We start from the raw sequence: 15905 nt of genomic DNA on the forward strand, positions 1-15905 counted from the left end.
CAGAGTCGACAGAAACACAAAACTTTACTACGTTTAGAAATACATTCACATTATATTTCCAGACGCAAAATGCGAGTTCCTGAATCCCGGAGGGTCCATCAAGGACCGCATGTCTTACACTATGGTGGTGGACGCGGAGAACACGGGCAGGGCCCGAGAGGGCACGCGCTTCGTCGAACCTACTTCTGGGAACACCGGTATTGGCATCTCTATGACTGCAGCAGTCAAAGGTACACACCACACAGCTCTAGAGTATGTTCCCAAGTCTAAGTTCCTGAACCCCGGAGGGTCCATCAAGGACCGCATGTGTTACACTATGGTGGTGGACGCGGAGAACACAGGCAGGGCCCGAGAGGGCACGCGCTTCGTCGATCCTACTTCGGGGAACACCGGTATAACTGCTGCAATCAAAGGTATTACACAGCTCTCTGGATTCCGTCTATAACTGTCCATAAGTTCTTGAACCCCACGGGCGTTCTATCAAGGACCGCTTGTACACGATGGCGGTTAACGCAGAGAACACAGGCAGGGCCCGAGAGGACACGCGCTTCGGCGAATCTACTCCTGGGAACACCGGCATTGGCATATCTATGACTGCTCCAGTCAAAGGTATACACACAGCCCTAAAGTTTTCTGTTTGTTAAGTATTACAGCTTGAACCCCAGGAGGTCCATGAAGGACCGCACGCTGTCAAGGGTATGTACAATTATTTAAGCAGTAAGTACATCTTGGAGTCTCCAGCTATGGAGTCCATCGACAGCATCGACTTTACGAAGTAGATAATAAGTCATTTTGACACTCAGTCATTGTTTCGACTGTGCTGTGCAAAAATTAACTTGGTTCAATTTGTATTAAGTAGATACTTACCTACATTACCTACTAGTTACTGTTGGTACGTGTACGTTTACTTGTGACAGTGGAATATCTATTTACATGCAAGTATGTGCAAAGTGTGTGCCGCGAACTTGTCACTACTTATAAGGAGGGGCCGGTGTATTACCTTTAATCTGTTCTTCCCGTTTCACACAGTAGATTTAATTTCAATACCTATGTTTTTTTAATCGGGAACATTTGGGGTTTCGGGCAAAAGTCATCTAAGTCTTCTCATATTTATAAATTAGATAAAGGGGATACGTGCATCAGATATTAGTCACAACTAAAATTTAGGTACTCTTGAAGCAGGAAGTATTAATAAAATGATTTATTCATAAAATAATTATTTTATTCTTATCGACTCTACATTGTCGATACTTGTCGAGTCCTTGTGCGTTCCGGATATGCAACGACTATATTTAACATTTAGTGCGTGAGCACATGTAGTACTGACGCTGAATGTTGCAGTTTGACTCCAGTCTCCGTGCAAACAAAGTAACGTTCTATTACTGGAACAATTACCCAACCACTACATAAGTGTCGGAAGACTGTGATATTTTAGTGGTGAATGTTAGAAAATATTCCTTTCATACCTACTTAACCCATCATATGCTCGGGCACGGCCTAAAATTAGGTCATCTTTTTGCATTTTTTCCGGAACAATTTTTTCTGCTCTACATGGCATAACCGAGGTTGGAACCCACGATTTTTGACGCATCCGCAGACGACGGGTTAACCTGCTGTCTAATCAGTACATTCATATAACACGGAACCTATGCATTAGATGGGATATAATATTAAATAAATAATTACAAGATAAATTACTTAGGTTCGAAGGTTGTATTAAAATTTAATTTTTAATAACTGATTGATTGGTAATCAGGGAGCGTAGCCAAAGTGCTAATCGATGCACCTAACACTGCACTGTCGCTTTAGTGATAGATACAAAGCTTAGCGCAAGTGGCTTGGTTAGGCCGGCAAGGCTATTATTTCATTGCCGTAACGGCGGTAGAGTTTTTCAGCCTTTCATAATCTTTATCGGTACTGAAAAAGTGTCATTTAAGTAATATGTTCCTAAATTGGATACCGAACCGTATCTTACCTATATCTCTTAACTCAGTAAATGTCAATCCCACACAGGCTACAAAGCGATCATCGTGACCCCGGACAAGAACTCGGATGAGAAGCTGAGCGCGATGCGGCTTCTGGGAGCCGAAATCGTGCAAACACCGGCGGTGGCCAAGAAAGGGGAGCCCGACCACTTCATGTCTGTCGCCCAGCGGCTGGTCAATGAGGACCCCGAACATAACATCAGTTTAGATCAGGTCAGTAACATAAACAAAAATTTGTTGAGCTTATTTTCCAGATTTAACATTTACGTAAATCTATGGTGCTGTATTGTTGACGCGGCCTAGCTCTTACAAGAATATAGATACATATACATACATACGTAATCTCACTCCTAAGTATATGTACCTACTTCTAAAAGATGCAGACAGACCACATGAAATTACTTAAAAAATAAGGGGTTGAAAAAAAAACGAAATTGTGATATTGCAGTGATAGTTTACTAGTTTATCATCCCACATATCATATCCCATGTGGGATCACAGTCGATGAAATTCTTAACTCGCCACCACAAAGACACATAATAAACAAGAATATAAAAAAATATTGCCAAAAGTATTAGAAAAAAAAAGAATATTTAAAGAATGCTCGTATAAAAAATTTACCATTTTGTTCTCTTAAGTGTGTGACGAAAAAGGATTTAGTTTAGATTTAGATTTCTAGATAACACTTCGATAAAATGCGAATAAATCTGTTCCGGGACCATTAGAATACTAGTTAGAGACATACCTACATATATACTAGTAATTTATACTTAATAAAAATAAATGTATTATTGTCGTGGTAAAGTCCATGTCGTAGATAAAGATTGATTTGCTATTTTTCTGAAGTTTTACTGCATTCAAAATTACCTATTGACGGATTTCATTGTATTTCTGTAATCAAACCAGTACTTCAGTAGATAGTTAACCTAGTCCATAAATACCTACATCATTTGTTTTTAACCGACTTCAAAAAAGGAGGAGGTTCTCAATTCGACTGAATTTTTTTTTTTTTTTTTTTTTTATTTTTTTTTTGTATGTATGTTACTCGATATCTCCGAGAATCGTGGACCGATTTTCAAAATTTTTTTTTTCATCGAACGGGTATAACCCCGAGATGGTCCCATTGGCACCAAGTCGGGGTCTGATGATGGGATCTTGGAGAAATCGAGGGAACTCTTCAAATGTTATAGGCACATGTAATGTTTTTAATGTATTTTTCAAAGGTACACCAGTATTTACGCCTGATGGTAATAATTTTATGTGGCTGAGCTGATGATGGAAGGTCAACTCCTCAATGGTTAGGAGTTAAAGGATAATTCTTTCACTACTGTACATATATTCGGATTGATATTGATACATATAATATCAATAGGAACCACTAAAAATCAACAAATAAATTAACTTTTTAACAAAAAATAAAACCGCCTTCAAAAAAAAGCGCGTTACAAAACACGTAGAAACTAAAAAGCAAAAAATAATAAACCTTTGAATTCAGATTTCTTATCGTATTGCAATAATCTAAACATCCAAATTATAAACAAATCAATTATTTTTGGAGTCGGGGCCAGCCTGAGTATGGTTGGGTGGGGCCAAACAGGCAATATAGCAAGGCGACGAACAGGTTTGGCACCGACTACAAAAATAATTGATTTGTTTATAATTTGGATGTTTAGATTATTGCAATACGATAAGAAATCTGAATTCAAAGGTTTATTATTTTTTGCTTTTTAGTTTCTACGTGTTTTGTAACGCGCTTTTTTTTGAAGGCGGTTTTTTATTGCTTTGCTTTTCACAGATACGGTAAACAAAACAATTATATAACTACCTACAACAGGGTGCTTTCTGCAACCTACCATAACAACCACGATAGGTACTCATTATTATAGGCTTACGGACTATAATGGACATATTTAGATTTGTATAAGTATTTTAACCAATATAACTAATATAACTAAGTTCATATCGTGTGTCACGATCAAACGATCATATACATACATGAATGTGAGCGCGAGGCATTGAAATTGAAATAAAATTGACAACGGGCCTAGATAGCTGAAATGACAATCGTTGACGCTAGAATGCCGATCGAAACAGTCTGGCTCTGTCATGCCAATACGGCGAAGCGATAGAGATAGCTAACTACGATAACAATATTATCGTAAGCGTTTGTGCATTTGGTACGTAACGTAGGTACTCGTATCAATATCACATTTGAATTCGCCAGCCAGGGTTCAGAGAAATATAATGTACTTAGCAAGGATACACTGCGGTGGTGGTCCGAATAGAATTTGCAAGCTAGCTTATGCGTGGGAATATATATGGTTGAGTGTGATCATGATCAGAAATCACATATATGGTTCACATGTTAGCTAGTTCCGATTCAATGGAATTGGTATTTACGAGCAGTTATAAAAAGTATTGAGAGATAGTATTTTTAATTTTAACTCTAACTAGGGTAATTAGTTATATAATTTACTAGCTTTTGCCCGCGGCTTCGCTCGCGTTAGAAAGAGACAAAAAGTAGCCTATGTCACTCTCCATCCCTTCAACTATCTCTACTTAAATAATTTTTAAGATAACCTAACCACAAAATTAAAATTTTGTAAAAAACCCCCGACCGCGACATAGTGGACCGATTTTGATGAAACATGGCTAAGAACACTCCCGACTAACTCAGCTTTCAGACAAAAAAACTAAATCTAAATCGGTTCATCCGTTCGGGAGCTACGATGCCACAGACAGACACACACACACAGACAGACAGACAAACAGACAGACAGACAGACAGTCCCCGTCGTTTTTGCGTCGGGGGTTAAAAAAAAAACCGCCGCCTTTGGGGTTCTGATGAAAGCTACTTGCGAATGTTGGATTATGTAGAAATGTGTAGGTATTTTTTAAAACTGCTTTTAATACTTAAATTATTTGATGGCAACACAAATAAATATACGTATACCGCCTCATGAATCCGATTATAAGAAATCGAAGCTTGACAAAATTTGACTTGAAAACTCAATATTCGTAACAAACATAACTAAATAAATCTCACAGTTCTGAACTTAAATGCATGCTATTCTTAAAAAAAAATACCAAAGTCACAAAAGCCGTTCAAATTTAAGGAGTTTCGTTCTGATCTTCATCAGCAGTGCCACTGCACCAAATATCACTGTTCTGGACGCAATAAGTGTATGCTGTTCTTATAAAAATACCAAAGTCACTATAAGCGTGCCGTTCAGATTTGAGGAGTTCCGTTCTGACCATCATCAGCAGTTCCACTGCACCAAATGTCACTGTTCCGTACGTAAATGCATGCTGTTCCTTAAAAAACACAAAAATCACCATATGTGTGCCTTTCAGATTTGAGGAGTTCCCTCGATTTCTCCAGGATCCCATCATCATAACTGGGTTCTGAGAAAAATGGGATCAATCTGTATGCATATAAATTCATCCAAAAAAAAATTCAAAATTGGTCCAGTAACGACGGAGATATAACATTAAAAAAAAATACAGACGAATTGAGAACCACCTTCCTTGAGAGATTTGAGGCGGCGGTTAAAAATCACGACAATTCGTCGCTCCGTTTTGCCGTGAAAGACGGACAAACAAACAGACACACACACTTTCCCATTTATAATATTAACCTATCCTTCGATACGCCTATAATGGATACGCATTAACCTATCCTTCCTGTGTTTTAGACATGTTTTAGATAAAGCACAGATCATGCTAAAGTAAAGTTCTTCCTCTATACTGATTATAATATATACCTACCTAGAATAGAAATTTATACCTGGCCTCGTAGGCAACATGCCAATCGCTACGCTACGTAGCAAAAAAAAAAACAACTATCGCCTAAATAAGGAATGGCGGAATGGGATACAAAACGTTTCATTGTCGTAGCGGAAGCGATTGTCACTTGGACTTGACCGGCTGCACTATTTGCATTCTAGATTGTAGACTATTTAAGGAACGTGTTAATGTATTTAGTTTTACCTAGGTTGCAGGTATGAAATACAAATACCTATAATCTATGTCGATAATTGAACGACATTGACATGATCGACTGCATGGGGACAATCAAAACATAATAAACGTATCGACTAAACAATGCCTTCATGCGCCGGTTGATATGATTCTTTTGTACCTATGTTTACGAGTATACCTATTTAACCAATATATTAAGAATGTGTTCTATATTTAGTAGATAAAAGCAAATATCGAAAGAATGTTTAGGACTTTATATGTATATACTATACCTACTAAATAAGACTAAGGACCGAACGCAGGTACTTATATCCAAAAGGTTAGAGAGATAGAGATTTTTATTAGTGCTACTTACTAGTCACTACTTACTTTGGTGGCGCGACGACCTAAAATGAGTGTTGGCCTCCAAGCCTCCAACACAAGAGCACGCCACTTTATACCTGTGCCACACTTTGCTCCTCGCGCTGCTCCTCGCGCTGCCTAGATGTTGCCCCCTCCGGCCAAACACTGCCCTACTTGTGCGATTATCGCACTAGCTTGTTGCCGGCCCTTTGACTCGCGCCAGAAAACCGACAAAATAGGGAGCGGTGGGCATGGCAAGGAGCATGACGAGTAGCGCGGCCACACTATGCCTCTTCCTACTTCCCTCGCTACTTCCCACGCCGCTCGTCGAGTGTGTGGCAGAGATGTTACGCGGTCCAGAGCGACCTCTCGCCAGCCCTCGTTGACGCCCCGAGTTCACGGAGATCTGCCTCCACACTCTGATTTTTAGGGTTCCGTACCTCAAAAGGAAAAAACGGAACCCTTATAGGATCACTTTGTTGTCCGTCTGTCCGTCCGTCCGTCCGTCTGTCAAGACCCTTTTTCTCAGGAACGCGTGGAGGTATGAAGCTGAAATTTATATCAATTACTCAGGTCTACTGTCCCTTGAAGCTGTGAAAAAATCAAACTTCTAAGCCAACGCAATCAAAAGATACAGCCGTTTATGCCGCAAATTTTCGACACTTGCAAGGGAATCAAAACCTACAGGGTGCTTCCCGTGAACTCAGAATCTTGAAATTTGGTACGAAGCAACGTCTTATAGCATAGATAAAGGCAAAATTACGAAAACCATAAATTTTTAGTTACATCACATAATATATATTTTTTTAATAATTTTAACCTTACTACCCATTTCCTCATAAACGCGTAGAGGTATTAAATTGTACGGAACCCTCGGTGCACGAGTCCGACTCGCACTTGGCCGGTTTTTATTATACAAAACTATAATAATTACAAGAAACAGAAATTAATATTGAAGTTGGTAATAAAACTGAGCTAAAACAGTACATTACGATACAAGTGCGTAAAAAGGAAGTTAGAAACGAGTGGCGATAAATTAAAACACGACCGAAGGGAGTGTTTTAAATCGAAACGAGTTACGAATTACCTTTTCGCACGTGTATCGTACATCGTACGACGTTTTTCAGTACAGATGAGCCTCCGAAGTTTCGACCTGGCATATAATGAACCATTTCTCGCACTACTAAAAAAAACAACATCTGTCCTGAAAACTTCTTATTATTGCACGGAGTATGTGCGATACAATAGACCAATCGTTCACGATCGTAGTTATCCCTCTTTGCCGCACTAATACAAAAGAGATAGGTAACGTCGATACGCTAAGGAAACTACTTATATCGTGTCGTTGGTAAGTACTAAAATCTCTACTCTCAAGACCCTGAGTCGTGACCCATATTGGGTTAGTTACACCGATTACCAAATTTTTTGAATACCTATCCTGACAGATTTATTTTATATTTTTAGTATTCAAACGCGGTGAACCCCATCACGCACATGGAGCATACGGGTCGGGAGATCATCGACGGCCTGGGCCCCATAGACATGGCAGTGATGGGAGCGGGCACAGGCGGCACTGTTACTGGCGTGGCGCATCTGCTGAAGCGCGCCTGCCCCAACTGCGTGGTGGTGGCTGTGGATCCTAGAGGTTCCATCATGTGGGGGGACGAGCTGGTGCCCTTCTTTGTAAGTACGCTGTTTATTTAGAGTGCCAGAGATAATTAACATCATATACGAGTATTACAATGTGTAATTTATATTTTAGGGAATATATGATGTTTATCCACTTTATCCTTAGAAATAGGCAATCAACACCGTGATTCTCGTGATTTTATGACTTTTTGGATGAATGATTTTATAAGTTTCTTAAGATATATCATAGTGTATATTTTCTTAGGTACTGCTATGTGCCTACTTAGGTATGTAGAAATATGTAAATAGTTAACGCTTATTGGCGACGTTTATAGTACCTTATTCAGTCAGGAAAAGTCTTGCTGGTTCATTAGTTATTCAAATGTTGCTAATAACATTTATACGAAATAATTGAGATAACTATGATAAAGACCGATCGTTATACCTATTTACAATAATGCGCTGATTTCATCAAAGCTATGGATCTTACACTTATTTTAATCACTAGGTATTATAGGTACAATACGTAGTCATTATCAACAGTGATTTATATAGCACGTCATAAACCCCTTAATTATAAATAAATATTGATATATTTTATTTATCTGATTACCGTCTGATACTTACTTGTTACGTGATACTTAATGACGCAAAACAAAGAAAAACTATGTATTTATCGAATTTGCTCGCTAATTTACACAAACATCAGTAGAATAATTTTTAATAAAAAAAAACCGCCGCCTTTGGGGTTCTGGTGAAAGCTAGCTACTTGCGAATGTTGGATAATGCGATGTTGTTGCGATGTAGAAATGTGTATGTTTTTTTTAAACTGCTTTTAATGCTTTAATTATTTGATGGCAACAAAAATCAATATACGTATACCGTTAAGGTTTGAGGAGTTTCCTCAATTCCTCATGAATCCGATTATAAGAAATCGAAGCTTGACAAAATTTATGGTTTATGGTTTGTGCCGGTGGTGTGCCGTTCAGATTTGAGGAGTTCGGTTCTGACCATCATCTGCAGTTCCACTGCACCAAATGTCACTATTCTGGACGTAAGTGCATGTTGTTCTTATAAAAATACCAAAGTCACTATAAGCGCGCCGTTCAGATTTGAAGAGTTCCGTTCTGACCATCATCAGGAGTTCCACTGCACCAAATGTCACTGTTCTGAACGTAAGTGCATGCTGTTCTTATAAAAATACAAAAGTCACTATAAGCTTGCCGTTCAGATTTGAGGAGTTCCGTTCTGACCATCATCAGCAGTTCCACTGCACCAAATATCACTGTTCCGTACGTAAATGCATGCTATTCCTTTAAAAACACAAAAATCGCCATATGTATGCCTTTCAGATTTGAGGAGTTCCCTCGATTTCTCCAGGATCCCATCATCAGAACTGGGTTCTGAGAAAAATGGGACCAATCTGTATGCATATACATTCAATGCATTCAATCAAAAAAAAATTCAAAATCGGTCCAGTAACGACGGGGATATCGAGGAACAAACATTAAAACAAAAAAAATACAGACGAATAGAGAACCACCTTCCTTTGGGAGATTTGAGGCGGCGGTTAAAAATGTAACCCTAGACAAAAATATAATAAGTAATATGACCAGGGTGCCAGACGACCATATACAGAGAAAACTAAAGCAAATTAAGTATTTTGAAACGTAATAAATACAAAAGTCTTGGCAAAGAATACCTTTTTGTACCCTTTGGCGTAGAAACTCTAGGTCCATGGGGTCCCAGCGCGAACAAGTTGTTCACAGAAATGGCGAAGCGTCTGGTTGAGGTAACTGGTGACCGAAGAGTCCTCCTTCCTCGACTTCGAGAGTGACTTCCTCGCACAACGTATCAGCATTGCGATACAGCGAGGAAATGTCGCCAGTATCCTTGGTAAAATGCTTCAAGGGCCTATTTTAGACATTAGCTAGCTTTTAAGTTTAGTCTTAGTTTCTTATATAATAATGTAAATATGTTCATGTAAATAAAGAGATATTAAAAGTATCTACTAGGTTAACTAATTAGTCTAATTACTATCTGAAACTGAAACCTGGGGCTCTTGTTCGGTCAATGATTTTAAAGAAGACAACTCTGCATACATATATACGTCTTACACCAGCCTCTAACAACCTCAGACCAGACACCCCAACAGATTTTTATTATTTAGAGTTAGTCTAGAGAATTTAAACTCAAATCGGTGTATTATTTATTTTTTCCAAAGATACTGTTGTTTCTTTTATTTTCTAAATTCTAGTTAATTAGTGACTCTACGTTCTTTGATTACGTATGTGTGACGTGTTAGTGTATCATCATGGTCCACAGTCCACACAGATTACTGGCAATTCGTAATCCTTATTGCAAAGACAGGCTTTAGGTATCTTATCAAAACTAAATACAAAAAAAACTGCATTCAAATATAGTCTAATTGATTCTAATATTGATTCTAAACAAACTGTTTTCAGGTTTTCAGTGGATGGTGTAACACGTTGTATAAAAGTATATGAACTATTTCAGGTGGAAGGCATTGGTGGAGATTTCCTTCCGGATGTCCTGGACAAACGTCACGTTGACCGCGTGGAGGCCCCCACCGACCACGAAGCCTTTAACATGGCCCGAGAAATTATTCGAAAGGAGGGCCTGCTATGCGGTAAGATTACCTACCGTACATTTAGAATATTAAAACAGATTTTTTTCTATTCTTTACAGTTCAAATATATCTTAAGAGGGCTTTCGTGTTAAAAATAGTGAAATCGCAACCGAGCGCTCTACCATACTGTGTGTGGTATCAAATTAAAGGGCTTTGCGAGTAGTTTATAAATATATATCACATTATAGGACTTTTTCTACTTGGTCTAACAAAATATGAGAAAATGTCCAAAAGTGGTAATAATTGTACCGGTGAAGGCTCGTTTTATTTTCAAAGAAATTGTCACTTAATTTTAGGTAATTTCTGAAAAAAATTGAATTCGCCTTAGGCTAGTTTACTCTTTTTCAAAAACTTAAAATAAAAATCTAGTCTGAAATGATTGTGGTACATGATATACGAATTATAAATTTACCCGTTTTAATATTCAAAATTGTCCAAATTTTACAAATAAGATCGACTGATTCAGCTCTATACGTGCGTTTTTCTAAACGTGCATTAGAGAAAAATTCATAATTAATTTAGTGAGTTAGTTTTCAAAAATCCAGTCTTATAAAAATCAAGATAATAAGATGCTCTAACTGGAACTTGAATTAAATAAATCTATTGGATAACGGAAAGTGTAGTATTTCACCGACTAAAACTATCAATTTTACATTCTTTTGACGTTTATTTTGAAAGCAGCCTTAAAGAACTACTATGTAGGGGAGATGTGTCTAAAATGATCCCCCAAGGAAAAAAAATAATAAACTTTCGTAACACCTTAAGAGTCACCAGTCAGTCAACAATATTTTTTGAACAAGTGAGGAATTCATTTGTACACATTTCCACTAATTATGGTCTTAAATTGCCAATATTGGAACTTGGGAACGCTATAGCAGTATTATGGTTATGGTGGTTTCTATTTAGTTCAGCGTGGAGCTACTTAGTTTATAACACGCTCAAAAATTACTTCGTTCTAGTCTGAATCTGGGGAAACCTATGTATCTATAATGAGTATAATGACGCAATTTCATTAGTCGATAACTCGGTATACAGCATACAGGGAGTCCCCGCAGACGAGAAAACAACCAATGAAAGTGGTGTTATTTAATTGGTCGTTAATTCATTCAATGAAAGTTACTATTACTATTTAATTTCCCCGAATGCGAGCCCTGTGGCATGCGTTCCAGAAATCTCTCGCACCCCGAATGCGGACCCTATCGACTAATGAAAACGTTTCCCCGAATGCGGGCCCTGTGGCACGCGTTCCAGAAATGTCTCGTACCGCATGCGGGCCCTATCGAGTAATGAAATTGCGCCATTAAGCATAAGTAATTCACGAAATACGTTTTGCCCTTTTCAAATATATCATGTAAAAAGTAGGTATGTATAATTGAATATATTATCAGGGATCATTTGAGGTACCTATTTTACTTTTTTAGGTGGCAGTAGTGGTGCAACCATGTTCGCAGCGCTGAAGGCTGCCAAAGAGCTAAAATTGGGTGCGGGCAAGAAAGTGGTGGTCGTCCTGGCGGACGGCATCCGCAACTACATGACCAAGTTCGTCAGCGACCAGTGGATGGAGGCGTACTTGTTCAAAGAGCCACCGCTTCACCCCAACATTGAGTAAGATTAAGATTAGAGTAAGTAGTAACTAAACTAGAACTTCAAGTTGGCAGCGGTCAAGTAGTGATCATGACTATGTTCGTCAGCAACCAGTATATGCAAGCGCACCTTTAAACAGCCAAAAAATGAAAAGATAGAGTAAAGACACCTAGGTGCCTAATAATTTGTCGTTACGATTACAAATCCTCTTTCGGCCATCAATCACCCTAATTCTGAAGAGGTACAACTAGGGAACAAATCAAATTATTTTATTGAATATTTTTGATTTGTTATTTTTTCAAGTAGTCACACTAACTATGTATAAATTATAATATAAATTGAAATAGATATCATAAACGAAAGAAAAAACGGCAAGGCCCACTGGTGGCCGAGGAGGCGGGCGTGTGGTCTAGTGGTAAAGACGTTAGCCGCGTAAGCTGAAGACCCGGGTTCGTTTCCCGGCTCGGCCACCAGTGGGCCTTGCCGTTTTTTCTTTCGTGTATGACATCTATCTGAATAGGTAGTCAGGTAATTCTTTATTTATGAAAACTTTTTTTATAATTCCAGATGGTGGAATCACCCCCTCCGTAATTTAAACGTGGATACGTCGGTTCCTCACTTCAAGCTCAATGCGTCGGTTAGAGATGTCATAGCTGCAATGGGCTCCTTGCACAGTGTTGCGATCATTACTGAAGAAAATGGGTGCGGATTTATTATTATTTATTTACTTATATTGTGTTATGGTATAGTATAGCCCGTATAGGCACTAAATAACTCGCTGCGGACGGCGTGCACCGGCCCATCGCCCGCGACGTCAGTATGGTGTATTCGCAGATGTTCGAAATATGTTAGAACGACCGAGGCCTGACTGGCTAACAAATAATTATGTTTCAGACTTTTCAAGGGAGCTACCTCCAAAAACCAGTTGCGTTTCTCAGCCACCAACCCCAAAAAGGACGGGCCCCTCAACCTGCAGGACCCGGTCGGCAAGCACTTGATACAGAACTGCTTAAAGGTGATAGAGAACAAGGGACACCCGACTGTTGGGCTCGTCTCCCGGGTTTTGGACATTGCGCCGTTTGTCGTGGTCGTTGAGAAGATACCTAATCCTGATAGCCAGATTAAAGGTATATCTTTATAATAATTATAATTCAATAAATCAACTCATAAATAGTTGAATACCGTAGGCATACCTATTTAGTACAAGGTACAGCGGGGCAAATCCCAACAGGGGGCCAAATGTAACTAATCAATTTTTTCCATTATTATCATTGAGGTATATGTACTACGTACTAGAGGCGACGTTGCTAAGAGAATTTTTACACAACGCACTGCGGTCCACTGGACCGCAACGTTGTCAGTCCTTACCGGGTCCTTGCGGTGCAGTGACGTGCCGTGATGCATTTACTTTCCACGTGAATAATGCCTTCTTGTGTGTTTAAAAATTGTACTAATCACTCGAGGAAATCAAATAAAAGCCAAGGTGTGACATTTCATCGGTAAATTAAACAAAAAACTCGTCTATAATATTTTAAGATTGAATATTCTACAAACTCGCGAGCGGGCGCGACACTGCCGCCATTTTGGTGACGCAATCATAGACTATAAAAAGTTAACCGCGCAGATGTGCCATTTACAGTTACACTGTTCCTGTTCCTACTACATATGTAATGTGTTTCATTTCTATTTGGAAAATTAATAAGTAACTACTTACTATTTCATTAATTATGTTACTAAAATATAAAAAAAAAAAATATTTTTTTTAATATATATAGTTAATAGTTTTTGAGTAAAATTGTATTTTTAGCACGCTCACTTTTTGCAGTTTTCTTCGGCCTGGTCATGAAAAAATGGAACAATTTATACGCTTTGTCCAAAAAAATCGTGCTGAGGAAACTTGGTTACCAACTGACCACACATATATATGTTCATTGTGTATTTTAAAGAAGAAGATAAATACAGCACATTTATTTTGTATTAATTTGTATTGTTTAAGTTGTAAATAAATAAATAAGTTTGACTAGAATATCCGTTAACTATAATGTAAAATTCCCGTTAGGCAGAATATAATAATGTGTCACATCTGGTGGTAGCCCTACTCTACGCGTAAATAACCGCTCCCCGCACCCCGCGCATTTGTCAGCATGTGCAGTGTTTTTGCTTGGCAACGTCGCCTCTAGTACGTAGTACATATACCTCAATGATTATTATACTATTAAGCTGAGTTCCACATGTATCCAATGAATATGCGTGTCATATATGTAACCTGTGAACACTCTATTTAATAATGCAAACATTGTTAAACATGGTAAAAAATAGATCCGTTGCATACCTTATTGTATTTATATACATACTATGTCATTATTGAAAAAAACATTCGATGATCCTTCAACATCAACACTCCCATAATTACAAAAATATTGAAACATAGAATTTAATTCCTTGCATAATTTAATTGATTATATTGTTTCCTTTCAGAAATCTTCAAGGCAAAAGGAATAATCACTTCGGAAATGGTCTGGGCGTACATATTGAAGCACGAAAACCATCAGTAACTGACGGTCAAACCTAATTTTATTCACGATTTATTAGTTGTAATGCACTTTTTCATTATTTTGTATTAATTACTTTACTAATATTGAAATTAAATATATACTTATACGGCAACGTGTTATTTATTGTTAATGAGAACGCATCCTACCCACCTACCCTACCTACCAAAGCGAAGCTGCTTAATAAGACGCTACGGCAGCGAAAATGCTAATATGGAAAGGGATCCCTTTCAATTTGGGAATTCTAGTTTAATATAAAAGTGTTATTAACTAGATTTATCGAAAAAAAAATGTCCATTAAGAACAACACAGTTAATAGTTATTTGTTATACAAGGGAGCAAAGTTGTATTTTAACGCCGAGTGTGGAATTGAAAAACGAGCAAGTGAAAGGATTTTATAGTTGAACCACGAGCGAAGCGAGTGGTTCGAGAATAGAATCCTGAACTTGCGAGTTAACACATGAGAAGTAAAATACATTTGCACCCGAGTGTAACACAAAACTTTTTCTCTCACTATAGCGAGGAAACTACAACGCAAAAAATGCGTTTATCACTGCTTCCAGTAGTTCCACAGGTGGTAAATCATCTTTATTACTAGATTCACCTACTTTTATCAATTTTAAAGCAGTTAATTTGACTTTATTCAAGGTTAAATTACTTTACCCACTAGTGGATAAAATGCGTTTTTACCCGCTGATATTAAAGGACAAAACACGTGTTTCCGAGCTAGTGAGGGGAAAAAGATATTGCGAAATCGAGCTTCTACTCTCGACTGTTTCCTCCTTCAAAACTTAATCAATCGTAACGAAGTTTGAGAATCTGAATAATGATGAAAAAATGTGTCGGACCGTTTGTAAATTATTAATAAATAGCATTTAGGTTTATCGAAAGAATAGAAGAAAGATACAGAGGGTGAGAAGTTAATCCCCCCCCCCCACTCCACTTTTACCAAATTGAAAATACGGAACCCTTAATCATCCATCTGTCTATCTGTCCACATTTTATGTCGAAAACGCGTGAAGGTGTCAGTTGAAAAATATTGTGTCTAGGTATCTTTGTGTCGCTGTGTTAAATTACATACTTTTTCAAGCTTAGTGCTGCACTGAGTTTGTTGAAATTTGACAGGGATAGTTTAAGCTTTTAAGGGAAGACACATAGGATAGCTTTCATCCCAGAAATCAT

The 15905-nt window shown here is 38.1% G+C and overlaps 1 protein-coding gene across 1 annotated transcript in view; it reads left to right on the forward strand.

The window, feature by feature from the left end:
• The window catches only part of LOC125232741, a 53478-nt gene that overhangs the window by 1625 nt on the left and 35948 nt on the right, over positions 1–15905 (forward strand). The window contains exons 3-10 of the mRNA XM_048138507.1: positions 63–230; positions 2014–2198; positions 7773–7991; positions 10455–10587; positions 12009–12192; positions 12739–12873; positions 13066–13298; positions 14650–14722. Coding sequence (XP_047994464.1) covers positions 63–230; positions 2014–2198; positions 7773–7991; positions 10455–10587; positions 12009–12192; positions 12739–12873; positions 13066–13298; positions 14650–14722 — 1330 coding nt within the window. The remainder of the gene's footprint in view (positions 1–62; positions 231–2013; positions 2199–7772; positions 7992–10454; positions 10588–12008; positions 12193–12738; positions 12874–13065; positions 13299–14649; positions 14723–15905) is intronic.

The sequence above is a fragment of the Leguminivora glycinivorella genome, chromosome 13, assembly GCF_023078275.1.
Source record: "Leguminivora glycinivorella isolate SPB_JAAS2020 chromosome 13, LegGlyc_1.1, whole genome shotgun sequence".
NCBI classification, from domain to species: domain Eukaryota; kingdom Metazoa; phylum Arthropoda; class Insecta; order Lepidoptera; family Tortricidae; genus Leguminivora; species Leguminivora glycinivorella.